This window comes from Diceros bicornis, chromosome 16, assembly GCF_020826845.1.
Source record: "Diceros bicornis minor isolate mBicDic1 chromosome 16, mDicBic1.mat.cur, whole genome shotgun sequence".
In the NCBI taxonomy this organism is placed as follows: domain Eukaryota; kingdom Metazoa; phylum Chordata; class Mammalia; order Perissodactyla; family Rhinocerotidae; genus Diceros; species Diceros bicornis.
In genome coordinates this window covers 41983481-42007763 of record NC_080755.1, presented here as the reverse complement: position 1 = coordinate 42007763, position 24283 = coordinate 41983481, and the positions used below count along the sequence as shown (strand labels likewise).

Sequence of the window (24283 nt, the reverse complement as noted above, 5' to 3'; positions counted from 1 at the left end):
TGATCACTTCCCAGCTGAGGGTTACATGGAAGCTCCTTGTTGCACAGTTAAATGGTTTTTGATGTGTGGAAAGTACTTTTGTATTGAGGTCTGAAAAAGTGCTGCTGGATCCACAGTTTGATTTTGGAAAATGTGTCTACGGCTTATTTGTGTGGGATTGGAGATCTTGCGTCTTGTTTGAATTTTCGACAGCACGGGAAGTGTATACAGCAGCTTGACGTCACTCGTGATTCAAACAATGCCACTTATCCTCAAAATGACTTTACCTCAGTATAAATTTTGCATGTAGGTGTTGTTGGCTTTCTAATTTTAGGCCGAATTCATGAGAAATATTATCAAATCTGCAGCAAAATCTAATTTCCAAAGTCACTCAATATTCAGTAATAGTGATTGAAGGAGGTTCTTCTTGTTCAGGAAAATTTGTCTCAACTCGGAGCTTGAAAAATTTCCATGAAACTGTACTACTGCTAAGCCATTTTTGGTGTGTGGTAGGACATATCAGAATATTCAGCTTCTATTTCTTGCAAAAATTACATGGAACTAATGATGGTTAAGTTCATGAGAACAAATTAAGTTAACCATTATAACTGGTTCCGTAACACATGATAGATTCAAATAGTTTCTACAGAGAACCTGCTGATACAATGAAGAATGAATGGGCTTTAAACACCTCACATTTTCACAAGGTTTGTAAATTTGTCCAGCTAAGCTCTTTTCTGCTCCACACATTTTTACCACCATCAGTGAGTTGTTATACATCATAGCAGATTCCATTTCAGGTTGTACTGAGTTAGTATTTTCTTAACTTTTTGGGAAAATATTCATAGCTGTTGTAATTGTTCCATGCAGACTATTCTTTGAGCAACTATTTTCACTGAAAGATAAGTCTTAAAGATGTTTATTTTCTCCAGACATATTTCTTTGGCTGCTGTAATCAAACGTAATTTAACTTATGATTGGTAAATGCCTTTCCTTTCTTGGTTAACAGATGAACTGTTCGGAAACTTTGGTTGCAGCCTCATTGTTCATTTTTTTATTTCCAGGAAGACATTCTGCTGTGATGAAATGCCTTGTTTTAAATTTTCTTATTTTCGTGGTCATTGCTCTCATGAATTGGGAGTGAGTGCTGCGTGGTAGGGCATGTTGGACTTTTGTAATGAGTGCTTGGTTGTTAACATCTTCCTGTATTGTATTCTTCTGGCACAGCTATGATGCTATTACATAATAAACATGATGTTTGACATCTAATTAGGTAGAAAAAAAAATCTATATTCCACTGTGACTTAAAAGTGTGACATTAGAGTCTACTTTCTTCTTTCCTGTTTTGACATTATAGGTATCCACTGGTAGTAATAAAAAATGTCACAGTATGAGACTGCATGACACTTGAAGTGCTGACTTATGACCGTGTCGTTCAGATTTGCAGTGTGCTGAGTAGTAGTATAAAGGGATGAGAGCACCACATATGGTCTCTGTAGTAACTACTCATCTTTGCTGTTGTATCACGAAAGCAGCTATAGACAATATGTAAACAAATGGGCATGACAGTGTTCTGATAAAACTTTATGGACACTGAAATCTTAATTTCATATAGTTTCCCCCGGCACAGAATATTCTGTTGGCTTTTTTCAACCATTTGAAAACGTAAAAATCATTCTTCAGGCAGCAGGCTGGATTTGGCCCTTAGTTCATAGTTTGCTAACCCATGACCTAGGCAATGAGAATAATAGAAGTACTACCTGATAGGTTATGGTGAAGATTAAATGAGTCAATATGTGTAAAGCATTTTGAATAGTGCCTGGGGGCATGGTAGGTGCTACATAAATGTTTTGCACTTATTGTTATTTTCATTATTATCTCTCGAGTATATTAATTTTCATTTTTAATTTTTTCTTCTCTCAGAATCATCTGTTTTCTGGTTCCTTTCTTTGGTTTATTTTAGTTTCTTTGTTGGGTGTTGGAGACTTTCCTCACAAGTCTGATCATTTTTGGTTGTTCATTCTTACTAAGATTGAGACCCCCAAAATTGGTTGGAAGCTGTTTGGTGTGAGTGGATTTTGTTGCGTGGTGGGCATTGCTGTAGGTGGCAAGCCAGCTTTTTAAATGGGGGTAATCCCGAATCTCTGTATCTTTTCCCTGGGTCCTCCTTCAGTTTCTCTTGAGAAGAATCCTCCAGTCTCCTGCCATGGCGGCTGGGAAACCCACTGTGTGACTGTGGAGCAAGCCAACTTGAACCTCACTCTTCTGTTTTCATCCTCCACCTCATTACCCTTCCCAGCCTTGGCTTTGGAGTGCAGAGTCTCTCCAGTCAGATTTCTCCAGAGGGCACACACATGGTCTCCTACACGGGGGGAGAGACCCACAGACTTTAGCCCTGCACTTTGCCCCTGTCTTCCATGGTGCTTTTCTCCAGCTCTTTCTCCTTCCCGGTGTTCCCAGGGGTGGATTGGCTGGCTTCTTGTTAGTGTCCCCTTTGGCAGGCACTTACGTTGGGGCTTCATTAGCTCTGCGGGTTCAGTTACTACTGCTCTGTCACCTTTCCGTTTTCCACACCTCTTCTGATCTGATCTTTGTGGTATATCTTTTTGTTTTCATTACTCTGATTGCGCTGGAGTAGAATACCATGCTGTACCTAATATAGCACTTGGAACATAGTAACCTTTTAGAGAATGTTCCATTACTTGCTGGGCTAATGGCACCTGTGACATTTAACTTGTCCTTTGGCTAGTGACCATTGCCCACTATTTCTCTGGTCTCCTGTTTCAACTATGAGGTTTTGCCTTAAAGTTTCTTGAGTACAAATGGGGCATATGTATATGTGTATATATATATTTTTTCCCTTTTCAGGAAGCAGGTGATTCTGGAATATAGCTTATGATTTATGGATTCTCAACCTAAGTTGGGACAAAGTACACTAAGGTGTCATTTGCATATTTTGAGGGTATTAGGACAGAATTTGGTTATCGTGGATTTTCAGATCCAATAACGTTTACTTTCCATTTAAGGCACACTAAATCAGGAGACGGTGAATCAGTACACATAAAAGAGGAGATTTAATTTTATGTGTGTAATCAAATATTTCACAAATTAAATACAAAATATTAACATATCACTTCTTGTTCAAAGTATTGTTTTTGCCCATAATGGTAAAATTGACTTGGGGAAATATCTGAAAAATTAAAAACCAGTATAAGAGACGGGAAAACAAGATTTTATTGGGAGGGTAGTTAAATTCCAAATGAGTGGTGAAGATAATGAGTGCTCTAGGATTACAAAGGAAAAAGGGAGATCACTCTATGCTTAGTGAGTAGGGTTTGAGGTGCTGGGGGACAGATGTGGTTATGGAAGAAGACGTGAAGGGCAAGAGCAGAGGTGTGGATGAGCATGCTAGATGTTGAGAAGACAGCTTACCTCTGCTTTGTTATGGTACTTAGTTGCAAAGTGGGGTTTACAGACTACTTGTATCAAAATCACAGTGGATGCTTTTAGAAAATGCAGATGCCTGGCCCCTACCCTGACGTGCTGAATCTCTGGGACCCAGGTATTTGCATTTTTCACCACATGCTCTTCAAGTGTTTTTTATGAGCCTTTAAGTTTGAGAACCACCGGTTTGGAGGGTAGTTGGAAATAAAGTTGGAAAGTGAGCCTTCAGACTGTGGAGGGTCTTGAATGTCAGTATTCTATTTTTCAGGTATTGAAGAATCGTTGAATGTTTTTGAGCTGGTGAGTGAAATGATAGAAGTGATAATTTTACTAATATTAGAAATAAATTATATTTGACCTTTTATTTGGCTAAGCACATTCTGTGTCAGGTCCTTTACTGAGAACTTTGCATGCATCATCTTGCTTCATCCTCAGAAAATCTTATGGGTTGTAAGTACTGCTGTTTTTCCCATCATGCAGTGGGGTTTTTATAAGTGATAAAAGGGACATTTTACCACTCTATGCAAACTTAGCAGGGTCTGTCTCACTCTAGAACCTTTGATCTTAATTGGGATGCTGCTCGGAATTTCCTATTTAGTAAGGATTAGTACGGTAGTGGAGTGTGTAAAGTGAATTAAAGTGGAGAGATTGAAAGCAAAGAATCAGGATATTGTTGCGCTAAGTCATATGAAATTATAGAAGCCTGGTCTAGCATGGAGGCAGTGGGAATATAAAGGACGAGATGGATTTAAAACATGGCATGTAGAATTGTGGATGTTGTAGAAGAACCCACAGGACTGGTTGATGTCGTTGGAGAGTCACCCTAGTACAGGTAAAGACCAGGGACTCTGGAATTAGATTGCCTGGGTTCAAATCCTGGCTTTGCCACTAATTATCTCTGGGATGAGCAAGTCACTTAACCCATCTGTACCTTAGTTTCCTCATCTGTAAAATGAGAAAATTGTGCCCACCTCTTACCGTAGTTAATGGGGACTAAATGAATCAGTAATTGTGAAGCACTTAGATTAGTTTCTGACATATAGATCGTATAAGTAAATTGGCTAAGTAAAAGTGCCATAGCACATGTTGTTCCCTCTGCCTCAAATGCTCCTTTGTATTTCCATAACTTCTTGTATATAAATAACTCCATTGTAGTACTTACCATATGTGTTATAGTAATTTATTGACATGTTTGTCTTTCTCACTAGGCTTTGAGTGCATTAACGGCAGGGACCTAGTTTTATTCATTTTTGCATTCTCAGTACCCATTGTAACACCTGGCATTTACAGTAAGTGTGTAATAGGTATTTGTGGAATGAATGCTTGGTTATATGAGAACTTGAGCCAAGAATGCTGATAATAGTGATAAAAATAGTGACTTTTGGAGGGGTCACTTATTTTGGGGGGCAGATGTTAAATTCTATTTTAAAATTGATGATAACAGCAAGACATCAAGTTGAAATGTCCGTTAAGTGAAGATTTGTGCTTGGGTTTTGACTAAGTCAAGACAAAATATTCATTCTGGGGTCACTCACATAAAGGTTAAAGCACAAGTTAGAAGCACATTCAGATCTTTTCAGGAGAGCAGGTAAAGAGAGAACAATCCATTTATTTGACAGTTTTTTTTTTGCTTTAAATTATAACATGTTTATGGTTAAAAAAAATCAAGCAGGACGGAAGGACATCAAGTGCAAAGTCCCTTCCCTCCAGATTTCCAGTCCCATCCTTCAGAGGTAACCAGTCTGGGACCTTGCTTATGTTTCCTTCCAGAAATTGTCTGTAAGAATTTACGTTTATTTAAACTAATGGGATACTACTATATGAGCTGTTCTGTGTCTTTTTTTGTTTTTACTTGAAGTATTTAAAATATCTTTACATATTAATACATAAAATCTACCTCATTCTTTTCAGTGGCTACATAATATTCCATTGTATGCTTATTCCATAGTGTTGTTAATCTCCAGATGATGATCATTTCGGTTATTTTATGTGTTTGTTATTCCCAAGAATGATATGATTAACATCTGTATGCATAGAGCTTGTCAACTTGTATGAGTTTACCTGTGAGTTAATTTCTTAAAACAAAATTGTTGGCACGAAGAGTATGTGCACTTAAAATTTTGATAGATATTGCCAAATATCTACACATTAATGGTGGGGGTGCCTGTTTTCTTATTACCCTCACCCTGCTATCAAGGTTTCTTTTTAACCTTTACTAATCCAGTGGGTAAAAATGATACCTTATTGTTTTAATTAGCATATTTTATTCCTAATTTATACTGAAGATCTTTTCATATATTTATTAGCTGTGGGACCTTGGCTATTTCAACAAGTATTTTTTTGAGTAATTTTTCTTAAGCAGTGTGCTGGAGGTTAATTAGGGATATGGGAGAAATGTAAGGCCTGATTCATGCCTCTCAGGAATAAGTTGTCTCAGGAGATATGTCATATATACTACAGAAAAATAACATGTCAAGGTAGTTTTTACATAATGGGAACTTGGGGGGAGTAGTGGGAAGTTGAGAGGGGAAACTGGTTATGGGAGGGAGGGCGGAATCAGCTTTGCGCATGTTAACATTGAGTTCTTGACTACATTGCATTGAAGAGAGGTCCTTTGAGGGGCCAGCCCAGTGGTGTAGTGGTTAAGTTCTTGCGTTCCGCTTCGGTGGCCCGGGGTTCGCCGGTTCAGATCCTGGCCGCAGACCTGCACACTGTTCCTCAAGCCGCTCTGAGGCGGCATCCCACATAGAGCAACCGGAAGGATGTACAACTATGATATACAACCGTCTGCTGGGGCTTTGGGGAGAAAAAAGGAGAAAAGGAGGAAGATTGGCAACAGATGTTAGTTCAGGGCCAACCTTCCTCAAAAAAAAAAAAAAAGGTCCTTTGAAAGGTTTACTACTAAAAGCATCAGCAATAGCACGCTTTTCATTTCTAGTACAGGCTTATGTAAGGAGCGTTGTTATTCACAAAATTACTAATTATATGTAAATATTATCCTTGAGGTAAAAAACATCTGAAGTATGTTAGGGATGTAGATAGAACTGCCATTCTGGTCAGAGCTTGGGACTAGGCGAGATTTGAAAGTAATATCATGGAAACCACTAGTGAAACCAGGAGGTAGGCTCAGTGACTGACAAATTGAGAAAAAGAAGAGCTGAAAGCCAAGGAAGCCTTCCAGTGCACCGCGAGAGGGAAAAGCAATAGAACTCTCAGGAGGTAGGTGATTGGATAGTGGGTTTTTTAAGTTTTGTTTTATTCTGGTTTTTGGTGACAAGAGTCTTGGGAGTTTCAAATAAATTGGGTGCAGGTGGAGTGTGTGTGGATGTGTGTTATGTATGTATGTATAATTCTTGGCATGAATTGTTGCAGAAGAGATGCCATTGGGCCTCAGTTTCTTTCTGGTAAGAGTACCTCGGTGACTGGTCTTCTTCGCTTGGCTGAACTTGTTTCTCCTGGGCATTCCAGCTGCCTCGGGCACTGCCTTCAGTCCCTGTTCTCAGCAGTTAGGAGCGTATCGGTGCTGCCTGCGGGAGTAACGGCTTGATCAGGGGTGACTGGGCAGGGTGTCCTAGTCACACCTGTTAGGCACCCCTGGGCTCTGGTGTTTTTCTTGCTTCTGCCTTAGGACAGGGATTGCTGTTCATATTCTTGGTACCCTTGATGGAGGGCTCTTGGCCTGCCATGGGATGCCATTTCCCTTTCAGTCCATTTACATTTTATGGAAAAAAAAGCATCCTCACACCATCTGGTCTCCTGTGAATTTTTGAGCATGGCTATGTTATTACTGACAAAAAATCAAGAAGTTTGATGAAACAGTGGTGGCCGTGGGTTGGAGAAACAGGCATTGCTGAAGGCAGGTTGGCACCCACCCTCTGAAGAAGGCAGCTGGGCAGTGTAGGGGAGGACAGATTTTTCCCTCTACCCTTCTGAGTTCTTAGCTGAGACCCCTGTAATAAAATACAGGTGAACAGGAGAAAAACAGAAGTTTATTAACATGTGTGCCTCATGTATGCATGGGAGAAACCTAGGGAAAAGTGAGTAACTTTCCAAGGTGACCTAGAATTCTGACTTGAATATCATCTTAATAGGGAAAGCGGGATGTAGGCCTCCTGGGGGAGAGTAAATGATTTTTAGGAAAGATGAATGGGCCCTTAGAAGAATAGAGGGGAGGTGTGATAGTTTGTGACAAAGTTTGTCTGTGTGTGGTATCAGCTTCTACTCTCCTCTCCTGTGGTGAGAGTCAGTCTTCTCTGGTTGATGACACTCCCGGGGAGGGGATCCGTGATAATTGAGTTCCTTTTGAAGGATCTGTCTTTAGGCAGATAAGGGGAGTCCAGAGAAAGCCTCTCTCTGCATTTGCCATTTTTCAAGTGCCTTCAGCTCAAAATAATCAAAATGCCGCAGTGCCATATTTTGAGGTGGCGTATTCTGCCACCCGTCAGCAATATCTCCTCAAATCAGAAATGCATATAATCTTTGACCCAGCAGTTCTATTTCTCTGGATTTATTGTACCTACATATTCATACATATGTGAGATATCTTATATATCAGGATATTTATTGGAGAATGATTTATAATGTAAAAGAACATAAACTACTTAAATGTCCATCAATGTAGAATTTATTAAATTAAAAACTGGAATGTTGTAGAGTTGTAAAAATGAATGAGGAAGTGCTTTATGTGCAGATATGTAATGATTTCTAATATATATTAACTAGGAAAAGCAAAGAGGCGTATATAGTTTGCTATGTTTTGTGTAAAAAGGGGAAAATATGTGTTTATACATAAAATATCTGGAATGATACCCAAGAAACTGGTAATATATTTTTTGTGTGTGTGAGGAAGATTGTCCCTGAGCTAACATCTGTGCCAGTCTTCCTCTATTTTGTATGTGGGATGCCACCAAAGCATGGCTTGATGAGCAGTGTGTAGGTCCGCATGCAGGATCTGAACCTGCAAACCCTGAGCCGCTGAGGCGGAGCGCGTGAACTTAACCACTATGCTACCAGGCCGGCCCCGGGTAATATTTTTTCTGAGTTGAGAAACTAGGTGGTTAGGAGATGGGGTGGGAGAGACTTTTTACTATATAACCTTAGAACCATTTGTATTCCATACCTTGTGCATTACTGATTCAAAAAATAAACTACAAATAAAAAATAAAGTCGGACTTAAATTTTCATTAGTCAACTCTATAATAATATTGTTTCTCATTGTTGCCTTGTCTAGGAGAGATGGGATGGAATTTTGTTCTTTTGAAAATTCAGCATTCGTGTACCTAAACTCCCGAAGTAAATTGTTTTAATTGATTGCTTTTACCACAAGAAAAGTAAAATACTGGTTTATTTAATTGAGAATAAATTGCTCTGATTCTCATTTCTTTTTATCTGGTGTCGTTTTTATCTTTTTAATTATAATGAAGCATAGAAAAGGGAAATTGAGTCCATGGCAGAGCTAGGGAACCCATAATTAAATTGCTCATGCCAGTAAACCACCCCTCTCAACTAACCCATTGTGATTCACACGCTTCGGTGTTTATCCAGTAAACTCCTGTTAGGCCCACAATGCCTGCTGCTAATTAGCATGAGTCACCAGATTAATAGAAACCTATGAACAGGTTGTGGAGGTCTTTTTTGTTTGTTTAAAAAAAATATTTCATTGAGGCATATTCAGGAGTTGCAAGGATTATTAGACAAAAGAATTGGAAAGGTTTGATAAAAAGGAAATAGCATGCATTTAAGGAGGGGGTAGAGGACAAAATCTGCTATATACTCCCCAGAGTTACAAAGTTAATGTGGGACCCCCAAAGGACCCAAACACATGACTGACTTTGCTTTTATTGAAAAAGTTCAGTTTTGAATAGATTTGAAAGAAAGGATTTATTTGGGGGAAGTTGGGGAAACTAGTCTAAGAGCATTCCAAGACACCAAGTAAAATAAATGTGAGATCTTAATATCTCATCATGTGATAATATAGGTGACAAAGTAATTTAATATGTAAAAATAAAGTTAGTGGTTGAGAGAGAAATTATCTGTTAGTCTAATTTGTTGGCACCTTTTTTGGACATGTAGATTAGATTTTTGGGTTTGAATGTTTTTAGTTGATTTAAAAAAACTTTTTATTTTGAAATAATTAGACTCATAAGTTGCAAAAATAGTGCAGAGAAGTCCCGTGTACCTTTCACCCAGCTTCGCCCAAGATTACTGTAACTATAGTACATTATCAAAACCAGGACATTGATATTGGTACAACACGACAGACTGTACTTGGATTTCTCCAGTTTTTATGTGCACTCATTTTTTTCTTTTGTGTGTACAGTTCTATGAGCAGTTTTTATGTGCACTCACTGTTTTCTTTTGTGTGTACAGTTCTGTGAAATTTTATCACATGTATAGATTCACGTACCACCACCACAATCAAGATACAGAACTTTCCCATTCCCACAAGCAAACTTCTTCGGGTTACCCTTGTATATAGTCCCCTCCTGCTCCCTGACCTTCCACGCCCTGGCAACCACCATCTGTTCTTCACTACAGTTTTGTCATCTTAAGTGTTATATGAATGGAGTTATAGTATGTAACCTTTATTGTTTGTTTACCAAAACTTTTTTAATAGAAGTTTTATTTTCTGATAGTGACTTTTTGACGAACCCAGGATGTTGTTCTTTACAATGCCCTACATCCTGCATTTGCCTGAATATTTCTTCGTGGGGTCATCTGGTTTGTTTCTCTATCGCTAGCTTATGGGTTTCCAGTACTCAAAGCATTTTATGATTTCTCTTCTTTTAAATTTAAGATGCGTTTTTTTGGCCCAGAACGTGGTCTATCGTGGTGACTATTCCATGTGAGCTTGAGAAGAAAGTGTTTTCTGCTGTTGTTGGCTGAAATAGTCTGTAGCTGTCAATCATATGCAGTTGATTGATGGTAGTGGTGAAATCAACTCTATCCTTACTGATTTTGTGCCTGCTGGATCTGACCATTTCTGATAGAGGGGTGTTCAAGTTTCCAGCTATATTAGTGGATTCCTTTCTTTCTCTTTGCAGTTCTGTCAGTTTTTGCCTCATATATTTTGACAACTGTTGCTGGTGGATACACGTTAAGGATTGTTGTCTTCTTGGAGGATTGACTCTTTTATCATTATATAATGCTCTTTATCCATGATAACTTTCCTTGCTCTGAAGTCGACTGTGTCTAACACTAATAAAGCTACTCCTGCTTTCTTTTGATTAGTGTTAGCATGGTATATCCATCTCTTTACTTTTAATCTATATGTCTTTATATTTAAAGTGGGTTTCTTGTCATATAGTTAGGTTTTGTTTTTTGATCCACTCTGATACTCTCTGTCTTTTAATTTGTGTATTTAGACCATTGATGTTCAAAGTGATTATTGATAAAGTTGAATTAATACCTACCATATGTGTTACTGTTGCTATTCATTGCCCTTGTTTTGGTTCCTATTTTTGTCTTCTACTTTTTCTGCCTTTTGTGAAAAGTTCATTCTATTCATGTCCTTGTTTTTGTTCCTATTTTTGTCTTCTACTCTTTTTCTGCCTTTTGTGAAAAGTTCTAATGGAACCTTTTATATGATTCCATTTTCTCTCCTTTCTAAGCATATCAATTATACTTTTTGTTTTTAATTTTTTTAGTAGTTGCCCTAGTGTTTGTAATATACATTTACAACTAATCCAAGTCCACTTTCAAATAACACTGTACAGCTTCCCAGGTAGTGCAAGTACTTTATAATAATAAAGTATTCCTAATTCCTCCCTTCGGTTCCTTGTATCATTGCTGTGGTTCATTTCACTTATATGTACATAAGCTATAATCATCAAATACATTGTTGCTATCATTATTTTGAGTCTATAACCTTTTGAGATGGTGTTTTTTCATTCACCACAATGCCTTTGAGATCTGTCCAAGTTATTGAGTGTATCAAATAGTTTGTTCTTTTTATTCCGTTGTATGGATGTGCCACAGTTTGCTTCTTCATTCACTTTTTTTTTTTTTAATAATTTTATTTATTTATTTTTCCCCCAAAGCCCCAGTAGATAGTTGTATGTCACAGTTGCTCATCCTTCTAGTTGCTGTATGTGGGACGCGGCCTCAGCATGGCCGGAGAAGCGGTGCGTCAGTGCGCACCTGGGATCTGAACCCGGGCTGCCAGCAGTGGAGCGTGCGCACTTAACCGCTAAGCCACGGGGCCGGCCCTTCATTCACTTTTTGAAGGAACATTTGTGTTGTTTCCAGTTTTTGGCTGTTATGAATAAAGCTGTCATGAACATTTGTGTATAGTTTTTTGTGTGTGAATTTAAGATTTTCTTTCTCTAGGATCATAGCCCAGGAGTGCAATTGCTGGGTTGAATAGTATCTGTATGTTGAACTTTATAAGAAAGTTTCAGAGTGGCTGTTCCGTTTTACATTCCCATCAGCAACATGTGAGAGATCCAGTTTCTCTGCATCCTTGGCAGCATTTGGTACTCTATTTTAAACTTTAGCTATTCTAATAGATGTGTAGTGGTACGTCATCATGGTTTTAGTTTATATTTCCCTAATTGCTAATAATGATATTGGAGTATCTTTTCATGTGTTAATTTTCCATTTGCATGTATTCTTTGGTGATGTGTTAAAATCTTTTGCATATTTTCTATTTGAATTGTTTTCTTAACTGTTGAGTTTAGAAAGTTCTTTATATATTCTGGATATAAGTCCTTTGTTGGATATATGACTTTAAAATATTTTCTCTGAGTCTGTGGCTTATCTTTTCATCCTCTTAACAGGGTCTTTCACAGATCAAAAGTTGTTAATTTTGGGGCCTGCCTGGTGGTGCAAGTGGTTAAATGCGCGCACTCCACTTCGGCCGCCCGGGGTTTGCAGGTTCGGATCCCAGGCGCACACCAACGCACCTCTTGTCAAGCCAATCTGTGGCGGTGTCCCATATAAAGTAGAGGAAGATCGGCACAGATGTTAGCCCAGGGCCAGTCTTCCTCAGCAAAAAAAAGAGGAGGATTGGCAAGCCATGCTGTGGCGGCGTCCCATATAAAGTAGAGGAAGATGGGCATGGATGTTAGCCCAGGGCCAGTCTTCCTCAGCAAAAAAAAAGAGGAGGATTGGCATCTGATGTTAGCTCAGGGCTAATCTTCCTCACACACACATACAAATAAATAAATAAGTAAAAAGTTCTTAATTTTGATGAAGCTATATTTATTGACTTTTTCTCTTATAGGTTGTGCTTTTGTGTAATATTTAAGCACCTCCTAACTCCAGGTCACAAAGATTTTCTCCTATATTCTCTTCTAAAAGTTTTATAGTTTTATGGTTTACATTTAGATCTATGATCATTTTGAGTTAATTTTTGTATAAGAGATGAGGTTTAGGTCAAAGTGCTTTTTTTTGGCCTATTGATGTCCAGTTGTTCCAGCAACATTTGTTGAAAATATTGTCCTTCCTCAATTGAATTGCTTTTGCAGCATTGACAAAAATCAGTTGGCTGTACTTTTGTGGTCCGTTTCTGGATTTTCTGTTTTGTTTTATTGATCTATGTGTCTATCACTACTATCGGTTTTGAATTTAATTCCTCTTTTCTGACCAAGCCTGTGACTATTGCTAGTTAGTAAACACATACAATGGTGGAAATTTGAAATTTAGATTTTGGGAGATATCAGCTTTAATAATATATGACATTAAACTATATCAGACAAATAGATTTTCTTGAGTTTGCTAGTTGTGTGCTTCAGTAAAGAATAATTCATATTTTTGTTACTGTTAATTTAGTTATGTGGTAACTTTGTGTTTTCCATATATGTTAAAAATTTAAATTTGAGTAGGAAATGGAATGGTGAAGGATATTAAAAAATATTTAATTTTTAAAATCAAAGTAATATGTAGACATAGGTTTAAAATATCAAATAATATGATGGACTTAACATGAAAAAACTGCACTACCACCCTCCCCACTCAGAGTCCTTTTCCCTAGAGGTGACCACACTCAAATCTCTGAGCTGTTGCTTCTCATTGTTTACCTCTTTATTTATAACTAATATGCTTCTACCGTTATTTTATGATTTAGTAATTTTAGATATTTTCTGTTGACTTCCTACCTATTGTGGAAGATGAAGTTTTCACACTCTTAAACCACCACTCCTTTACCAGCACCCTCCCAATGTAGTTACCTCACAATTTTTAGTTAAATCTATATTTAGAATTTACATTATAATGATTACGTAAATATTGATTGCTGTTGAATTGAGTCACATGCTACGATTACGTGACCTTTCTTGAACAATTTCTGTTTTTCCCAAGGTATGTAATCTTTAAAAAATCATTTGCTTTATTTTCTGTGTAACTATCATTCATTCCTTCCGAGTTCTCCTACAGCGTTGTAACACTCCGCAGAATAAGGTCAGCCGCATGGGCGACCTGTGAGCTCTGTGTTCTCTGCCCCGGGAAGTCTGGGAGCTGTTCTGGCCCCTGTGCCGGCCTGCCGCTCAGCTTGTCCTGGGCCTCCTCTTCAGCGCTCTTCCGAGTTGAATGCCCTGTTTCCTGAATTCCGTCTCTTCCTTTTCCTTGGTTTAGTCCCTCATATTGAAAGAGTGCATCTTCCAGTAGCCTCTGAACATGGGTACATGGGAAGTTTTTTGAGTCTTGGCAAGTCTAAAAATGTCTTTCTTCTACCTTCATACTTAACTGCTAGCTTGGCTAGCTATAAAATTCTAGTTAAATTATTGCCTCTTAATATTTTAAAGGCATTGCTATCCTGTCATCTAGCTTCCGACATTGCTGCTGAGAGATTGAGAAATCATTCTTTGCTTTTTAAAAATTAGTATGTAAGACTGGAATAGAGGGTAATGTAACAAAAACCTGTGTACGTACTGTCCATTTTCAGCAAATCTAAACATTTGCCACATGTGCTTCGTCTTTCTTTCATTCTATTCTTTCCTCTTTTCTGTTTAAGAAAGTATTTGTTAATACTGCTGAAGCCCTCTGTTGCTCTCCTAATGATATTATATAAAAGCATTCTTCTGAATTTGCTGTATATTTTTCCCATGTATGTTTTAATACTTGTACTAGCTATGAATATATCCATGATATTCTTTTAAAATCATATAAATGAATCATACTGTGTATTTTATTATGTAACTTTCTTTATATATATAATATTTTGGAGATGTGTCCATGTTGGTAATTGTCACTCTAATTCATTTATTTTCACTAGTGTCTTGTATCCCATTGTAAGACCAAATTAAAAAATTTAGTTTTAAATAGCTTAAAATGTATAAAGTACCTTTGGAATAGGGCATAACAAGTAAGGAATTTATACATTTCAGAATATTTCTTTATAGCATTTTCTAATTGGGCTTAATGATTCCTATTTTAAGAAATTAAACTGAAATCTAGAGTTATGATTAGCTGGCTGATTTGGAGGTTTGCTTGGAGTCAGCTATTATTGGGGTCCCTCTCCCCATGACTAGGAGGAGAGTGGTGGCCTCAGGTTCAGGGGCAGATGATAAGAAGCCAGATTGGTATTTCTCACTCATATTTAGAAGACCCAGCTGCCCATGTGCAGTGAGGAAGCCTCATGTCCTCAGACAAATAGCTCAAGCCAGTTCCAAAGAAAATGTGGATGGGATGCTTCCAAATTCTGATCTTGGCTTCGATGTCTTTGTGGAATAAGGAAGGACGTGAGTAAGCAAGTAAGTCGCTGCTAATGTAAATCCTCATCTGACCTGAGCTTCCTTTGGCCACTGAGCACACACAGTTTCCTTTCATTGTGGTGGTGATTTTAACATAGTGTAGTTTATTATTCATCTCCTCATTTTATTTCTATCATCAAGAGAATTTTTCTGAACAGATTGAGGTAAAACATGATCTATAATTATGTTTGTGATTTAATGAAGATAGTGACTCATATTTGTAGCTAAACCATTAGTTTTCCCCTTAGTGACCAAAAATAACAAATCCTCAAGATGCTAATGATTTATTCACTTACTCTTTTCTTCAACATAGTATTTAGAGAATACCTATTAAATGCTAGCCTAGACATTGGGGATAGAAGGATGCATAAGATAGTTCTCATTGTCAAAAAAGCTCATGGTTTAGGAGAAGGGGAATGTCCACAAATAGTGTATGTGCATTACAGCAGAATGAGAGAGACACTAAATGTGACTCTTTTGGAATTGGGTGCTCTTTCACTTTAAGCAGGTAACTCAGTTCGGTCCTCATTCTCCTCTTAAGTGTAGGTAGTATATAGTAATTACTTGAACAACTTTCTCCCCTTCTTGGCACATTCAAACCAGTCAGTCTCTATTTCTTTAGCACCATTGTTTTAGTTGTAAAAGAGCTTCATTTTCAGACTGTTAACAAGTTATCATTGTTAAGTATTTGCTTTGAGACATTTTCTTGGGCAGAGGTATTTTATTGGGCCCATTCTAAGATCTACCGTACAAGATTAGGTTTGGATTTTGGTGTTTGTGTTGGCTAAGACAGATTTTAGCCCCATTTTTCACCTTGTAACTTTGTATCTGATGTCTAATATATTTAAAAATAGAGGTGTGATTTCCTTTAGTAAGTTTACAGTTTTTTACATTTAGGTCAAGGGTGGGAAAAATAGTATGATTATTTTGAACAAGTTTGAAATTTCTTTTCATTCTTTATAGGTTGTCTTGTGGAAATGAAGGTTTAAGGACAAGTCATTTACCAGATTAGAAGATGGGATCGAACAGCAGCAGAATCAGTGATCTTCCTAAAAATGAGTACTTAAAAAAGTTATCAGGCACACAATCTGTCTCTGAGAATGACCCGTTCTGGAATCAGCTTCTCTCGTTTTCTTTCCCTGCACCAACCAGTAGGTAAGATATTACTTGGAGATTGAAAATTCTTATAGAGGGCCACATAAATTTGTGTGGTATGCTGGTTTTTTAATATTCTGTCTATCCATCTATCCATCTTCTGTCTGTGTGTCTATCTGTCATACATGTACAAGAAGAAAATCCAAAAGGTCTGAAAAGTAGGAAATGACGTTTCTCCTTCCTTTCCCCCATTCAGCCACCTCCCTTCCCCACAGACGATTTCTGGTAGCAGTTTCTTTTGAATTCTTTTATAAATAGTACCAGATTATTTAAGTATATATCACATGTAGTTTTACAAAATTGTTTAAACACAAATGGTAATGTACTACACACACCTTGCTTTTTTTTTTTGCTTGCTGTTTCTTGCTTTTTTTTTGGAGTTAAGTAAACTATATCTTGTATATGTAAGCATGTAGGCAACTGCCTTATTCTTTTAAATGGCTGCAAAGTATCCATAGAATATATTTAATTAATTTTCTATTGGTGGACATTTAGATTGTTTCCAGTCTTTTGTTATAACAGATAATTCTGCGTATATCATCTCTCATGCATACAAATACATGTCTAGTATAAATTCCTCAAAGTAGGATTGCTGGGTCAAAGTGTATGTACATTTCTGATTTTGGTGAAGATTGCCAAACTGTACTCCGTGGAAGTTGTACCAATTTATGCTCCTACCAGCAATGCATGAGAAGGTCTGTTTCCCATATCTTTGTCAATTTAATGCAATTTTAGACTCTTTGACTTTTGCCAATTTGATAGGTGAAAACCAATATCTCATTTTTCACTCTCTTATAAAAACTGACAGACATATAATAATGTTGACTAGACTGTTGAATTGCCATATACTCAATATCTAGATTTATTCTTTTTTTTTTTTTCCCCTCAAGGCCCCAGTAGATAGTTGTATGTCATAGTTGCACATCCTTCTAGTTGCTGTATGTGAGACTCGGCCTCAGCATGGCCAGAGAAGCCGTGCGTCGGTGCGCGCCCGGGATCCGAACCCGGGCCTCCAGTAGCGGAGCACGTGCACTTAACCACTAAGCCACGGGGCCGGCCCAATATCTAGATTTAAAGTTTTAAATTTTTAACAGCTTTATTGTGATGGGCAGAATAGTAGCCCCCTGAAGATGTCCAGTCCCCAGAATCTGTGACTGTTACGTTGTAACATTTATCAGTACTTCATTCCTTTTTGTTTCTGAGTGATATTCCATTGTATGAATATACCACATTTGGTTTATCTGTTCATCAATTAATAGACATTTGGATTGCTTCCATATTTGCTTTTTCTGTTTTTGTTTCTTTTTTCTTACTTATTTTAAGGTAAATTAGGGCTGGCCCCGTGGCTTAGCGGTTAAGTGCGCATGCTCCGCTGCTGGTGGCCTGGGTTCGGATCCGGGGCGCGCACTGATGCACCGCTTCTCCGGCCATGCTGAGGCCGCGTCCCACATACAGCAACTAGAAGGATGTGCAACTATGACATACAACTACCTACTGGGGCTTTGGGGGAAAATAAATAAATAAAATTATAAATAAATAAATTAATTAATTAAAATAAGGACATTTCCTTATGTAACCATAATGCCATTGTCACTCCTAACAAAATTAACGATAATCCCTCCTACTCAGTCCGTATTTAAATTTCCCCAGTTTTATAGTTCGTTTGTTACATTTAGGAACCACGTTGCAGTTGGTAATTATGTTTCTTAAATGGCTTTAATCTAGAATAGAGATATTTATTCCCCAACCCCTGAGACCATTTTTTCCCCCTGCCATTAATTTTTTTGAACAAACTGGATCAGTTTTTCTGTAGAATGTCTCACCTTCTAGATTTATCAGATTGCTTCTCATAGCTTGTAACTTGTTCTTTTTTTGGTGAGGAAGATCGGCCAAGAGCTAACATCTGCCAATCCTCCTCTTTTTTTTTTTTTTTTGCTGAGGAAGACTGGCCCTGGGATAACATCCATGGCCATCTTCCTCCACTTTACATGGGATGCCGCCATAGCGTGGCTTGCCAAGCAGTGCGCGCCCAGGATCCGAACCGGTGAACCTCGGGCCACCACAGCAGAGCTTGCACACTTAACTGCTTGCGCCACCGGGCGGCCCCCTGTAACTTGTTCTTTTATTTCCTGTATTTTCTGTAAACTGTAAGTCAGATTTAAAGGCTTGATAAAATTTAGGTTAAACATTTTTGGTAAGAGTATTTTGTAAGTGGTGTTATGTGTTTCATATTCTGTTACATCAGGATACAGAAAATATGTGGTTTTAAACCAGTTATCATGCTAAGATTAATCAGAGGTTTGAGTGTGTTTTAGCATCCCTTGATGATTTTGGTCTGAATCATCTGTTTCATAAGAGATTACAAAATGGTGATATTTCTAATTTGGTCATTTCTTCTACATTTATTAAATGGAATTCTTCTGTAAAAAAGAGCTTTCCTTCACTAATTAGGTTATATAAAATATAGTTTTTACTATATTATTAAATAAGAGTAAACACTTAATTTTAACCTTTTCCTTTACCAATTTTCAGTGATGAAAATGGTGTAATGGTGACAAGTCTCTAGTTTCCCTCTCCTCTGACTCCAGGGTTGGAAGGGCTATCTTGGTGTTTTGAGGGTGAATTAAAAAAAAAAAAAGGTATGTTTGTGTGTGTATTGTGGTCCTTATGGTTTCACTTTTCCTTTCTTTGATGATCAGGATTATATTTATTTTTATATGTTTAAAGATTAAGGATTATTGGTATTTCCTTTCTGTGAACTATTTATATGTTTTGGCAATAAATTTTCATTTCTAACTTTTGGACACAGTTGGATTGGGCCTTGGAAGTTTAATTTAATTTGCAGTTTATGTGATAGCATGCATTAGTTGTGTATTATGTAAAATGGCTACTTATTACTGCTTCTGAGATCCTTGGAAAATTAAAGGTGGCTATGGATTGGTGGGAGGGGTAAAACTGGAGATGAGTTATAGCATCAAGAAATTTTGAAACCATTTGCTTATTCCTTGAGGAATTGTCTTTGAGTACCACTGCTCATGTTGTAGTAATAAGACTTAGAGAAAAAAGGGCATATGAAGACAGCATCATTTATTATCCAAAATAAATTTTCGTTTCACTTATGTAAACAGTGGTACAATCTATATGTGCTCTTCTGAAAGACATTAAAGAAGACTTAACTAAATGGAGATACATACCATGTTTAAGGATTAGAAGACTATCGTAAAGATGTCAGTTCTTCCCAAGTGACCTATAGATTGAAGACAATTCCAATTAAAATCTCAATAGCTTTTTTTTTGAGATGGGGTGGGGGGATCCCGATAAGCTGATTCTAAAATTTGTATGGAAAAGAAAAACCAGATAGCTAGAATACTTCTGAAGAGGCGTGTGTGTGTACTTGATTTATGCAGAGCTGGCACTTCAGAGCATGGTGAAAGGATGAACTTCTCAAGAAATGGTGATGGAAATAATTTGTTGGCCATTTTTGTCTATTTCTTATCCTCTAAGTTTGCCATGCTTGTGCCAGTGCCTCGCAGTTTGAATTATAGCTTTATAGTTTAATTACTGCTTTTTCTCAAAGATCCTTTCAGGTTCTTGGGTGTTTATTCTTTTTGATGTCCTTCTTTTTTCTTAATTCACCCTAGTTTATAGAGAAAGGTATAGAGGAATCTTAGAAAGTGTAAAAAGCTGTCAAGTGAGTAAGCTGCAAGTTGGTCTGTGGGGGGAATATAGAGGCTTCATTTGTGGTGGTGTGTTTTGGCCTCTCTGTCACTTTGTTTGAGACGGCCCTGCACCTCAGTGCTGGTATTTGATGTATGACCTGTAGAACCTTGACTCTGAGCAAGCCTCAAGGTAGCAGGTGCCACCTCACTGGCAGAGTCAGGGATGAGATTACCTAGTTTTATGAATTATTCAGGAGTAAGATGAATCTCTGTAGGAGGACTGTGAATCCAGACATTTCTGAGATTGGTCACTCCTGGAATTCCTTGGATCCGTATGTGCTGTCTTCAAGTAGGGCCTATTTTTGCAGCCAAAAATTGGTATCTGCCAATTTGTTAGAAACACCAAGACCTTTAGGACTAATCTAATTCTTCCTTCCTATAAACTATTTTTGTCATCAGAGTAATCAGATTTTGTTAGAGTTTCCATTCCTGGTTGCAAAATCTTGTTGGGATTCTTCAATAGTTTTTAATTTTTCAGCTTATTAAAATTATTGTAAAGCAAAGGTCTGAAATAAAATCAAGATTATTTCAGAAGTAAAGTTTAAGTAATATACTGTTTATTTTTCTTAACAAACTATTTTAAACTATTTACATGGCTGATTTTATTCATGTTTCTAAATTAATAATAGTAATAGCCAAAACAAAAACCTTTGCTTATTATTTTTGGGTTCACAGGCATCTGAGTATCCCCACATGAGGGTATGGTGCATTGAACACATTCATAATATGTGTCATACTTGTCATTGAGAACTGCTGGACCAGATGACCTTTCACTATTTATAAACTATTATTTGTTCATTTACTTCTTAGGGTATAATGATGAACTAGATAGATAATGTCTCTTGCCCTCAAAGGGCTTATAATCTATCTGTAAACCAATAAGCGAGTATGGTGAAGTGTGATAAAGGCTCTCATAGAAGAAGTATAGGGAAGCATGAACACGGCAGGATCATCTCATCGCCTGAGTTAGAATGGAACAGGGTGTGTCAGAGATTTCCTGGTGAGGAAGAACATGTCAAGTGTGCAAAACTGAAGGGGAGTGGTGAGGGAGGAGGTTTGGGAGATTGAGGGTTCTTGTAAAAAATATCATGGAGTTTTGACTTTGTCCTAGTATCAGTGGAAACTGTTGAAAGATTTTTATCAGAAAGGACATGATCGGGTTTTCATTTTATTTGATAGTCTAATTCTATCACATCATGGTAGTCACTCTATCCTTCAGCAGAAATTATTGCTTCTTGACTATGCAGCTTTTGCTTTTTTGTGTGTGTGTGTGTGTGTGGAAGATCAGCCCTGAGCCAGCATCCATGCCAGTCCTCCTCTTTTTGCTGAGGAAGACTGGCCCTGGGCTAGCATGTGTGCCCATCTTCCTCCACTTAATATGGGACGCCGCCACAGTATGGCCCGACAGGCGGTGCGTAGGTGCATGCCCGGGATCCGAACCCAGGCCGCCAGCAGTGGAGTGTGCACACTTAACCACTACGCCACGGGGCCAGCCCCTTTTGCTTTTTTTTTTTTTTTAAGAAAATAATTCAATTATAAGATCAAACATATTTCAAATAAGTAGAAAGTTGGTACATGGATGCTGTGTGAGATAGTCAGGATTACAGGATTCTGGAAAGTATTTTGGGGGGGTTGGAAAGTGAACAGAGCCCAGATGGAGGTGGATGATTTAGAAAGGGAGTGAGCAGGAAGGAGAGAATTCAGACACTTTTGAAAAGAGCACGGACAAGGGCACTGACGCAGGCCGCAGTTCTGTGTGTGGGTGTGGACCAGTGGGATACTAGCCTGCCTAAAGGGAAATATCGATCACAGGGCTTGTTCTGTGGGCCAGAGCCCTCTGTAGTGTTGACGGATGGTCTGGAGAGATGGAGGAGCCATCATGTCTGTAGATAGAATTAAAAAAATTATAATTTTATTTATTTTTGACTGAAAAGATAATACATTCTTGTGTTTCAAAATTCAAAGGATACAAAGGTTATAAAAGTAGAAAGTCTCGTTTCTTCTGTCTGCTCTTGTGCCCAGAGGCAACCAGTATTAGCAGTTTTCTTAGATATTCTTTCAAGGGGTATTTCATGCTGCCTTAGTCCCTTTGGGCTGCTCTAACAAAATGCCACCAACTGGGTAGCTTATAAACAACAGGAGTTTATTGCCCTCAGTGCTGGAGGCTAGAAGTCCAAGATCATGGTGCCAGCATGGTTGGGTGAGGGCCCTCCTCCTAGTTCATAGCCAGCACCTTCTCTCTGTGTCTTCACGTGGTGGAAGGGGTGAGCAAGCTCTGTGGGGCTTCTTTTATAAAGGCACTAATCCCATTGGTGAGGATTCTACCCTCATGTCCTAATCACCTTCCAAAAGCCCACCTACTAACAATACCATCACCTTTGGGGTTAGGATTTCAGCATAATTTTTGGGGGGACACAAACATTTAGACCATAGCACATGCATATACAAATGAATGTGTACATATATCCCTCTTGTTTTAGACAAGTAGTTACATATATATATATATATATATATATATATATATATATATACACTTCTGCACTTTGTGCTTTCTTTCCTTGATTATATCTTGGAGATCCTTGTATACATTAGCTTCCTCCTTCTTTTTGATGGGGGCGTAGCATATCATCGCTGAATATACCAAAGTTAACATAGCCATTTACCTTTACCATTTGTATTGCTTCCAGTGTTTTGCTATTACATATAATGCAGCAATGGATAACCTTATATGTCTGAGTAGAAGTGATTCTTGTGCTGTAAATAAATATGACCAAATGACTTCTGATAACTCTTCCAGTTTGTGTTGGCAGGGCATGAGAAAGTGTAATAGGGAACGCATTTGAGGGAGCGTTGAAGGCGTTTCCGAACATATTTCTTGGTGTTTCAGGGTAAACTGATAAGGCTGCTCAGGTCTAGTGGCCTGGAGGCTCTGAAGGGTGTGGGAGTGATGACCACCGAGGGCTGAATGGGGGAATCAAAACCTGTCTACCTGTAGCGCATTTTAGGCAGACCTCTTAGAAAGCTAAGGCTTAGAATTGTGGTCTTGTAGGTTCTTGTTGAGTGGATTTGGTGAAAGCCTTATTTCAGGGAGATTACTTTTCTTTTTTTTCCTAGAAATTTTTTTTTTATTGATGTTTCAATAGTTTTTAACATTGTGAAATTTTTGGGTTGTACATTTTTGTTTGTCCATCACCATATATATGACTCCCTTCACCTCTTTGTGCCACCCCCCACCCCCATTGCGCCTGGTAACCACAATACAGTTTTCTCTGTCCATGTGTTGGTTTATATTCCACATATGAGTGAGATCATACAGTGTTTGTCTTTCTCTTTCTGGCTTACCTCACTTAACATAATACCCTCCAGGCCCATCCATGTTGTTGCAAATGGGACGATTTTGTCGTTTTTTATGGCTGAGTAGTATTCCATTGTATATATATACCACATTTTCTTGATCCAGTCGTCAGTCGAGGGACACTTAGGTTGCTTCCACTTCTTGGCTATGGTGAATAATGCTGCAATGAACATAGGGGTGCATAAGTCTCTTTGGATTGTTGATTTCAGGTTCGTTGGATAGATTCCCAGTAGTGGGTTGGCTGGATCATAGGGCATCTCTATTTTTAATTCTTTGAGGAATCTCCATACCGTTTTCCGTAGAGGCTGCACCAGTTTGCATTCCCACCAGCTGTGTATGAGGGTTCCTGTTTCTCCACATCCTCTCCAACGTTTGTTGTTTTTTTTCTTGGTGATTATAGCCATTCTAACGGGCGTGAGGTGATATCTTAGTGTTGTTTTGATTTGCATTTCCTTGATGATTAGTGATGTTGAACATCTTTTCATGTGCCTATTGGCCATCTGTATATCTTCTTTGGAGAAATGTCTGTTCATTTCCTCTGCCCATTTTTTGATCGGGTTGTTTGTTTTTTTGTTGTTCAGTTGTGTGAGTTCTTTATATATTATGGAGATCAACCCCTTGTCAGATGTATGTTTTGCAAATATTCTCTCCCAGCTGGTGGGTTGTCTGTTCATCTTGATTCTGGTTTCGTTTGTCTTATAGAAGCTCTTTAATCTGATAAAGTCCCACTTGTTTATTTTTTCTTTAGTTTCCCTAGTCTGGGTAGGCGTGTCATCCGAAAAGATTCCTTTATGACCAATGTCAAATAGTGTGTTGCCTATATTTTCTTATATGAGTTTTATAGTTTCAGGTCTCACCTTCAGGTCTTTGATCCATTTTGAGTTAATTTTTGTGAATGGCGATAGCAGATGGTCCACTTTCATTCTTTTGCATGTGGCTGT

General features: G+C 38.0%; 1 protein-coding gene across 2 annotated transcripts in view; it reads left to right on the top strand.

Moving 5' to 3' along the window:
• DYM (dymeclin) overlaps positions 1–24283 on the top strand; it is a 375345-nt gene that overhangs the window by 8080 nt on the left and 342982 nt on the right. Inside the window, exons 2-3 of one of the 2 annotated variants that reach the window (XM_058557076.1) lie at positions 3692–3723; positions 16077–16268. In XM_058557076.1, coding sequence (XP_058413059.1) covers positions 16129–16268 — 140 coding nt within the window. In that variant the 5' untranslated portion in view covers positions 3692–3723; positions 16077–16128. The remainder of the gene's footprint in view (positions 1–3691; positions 3724–16076; positions 16269–24283) is intronic. The other variant, XM_058557075.1, reaches the window with a different exon arrangement.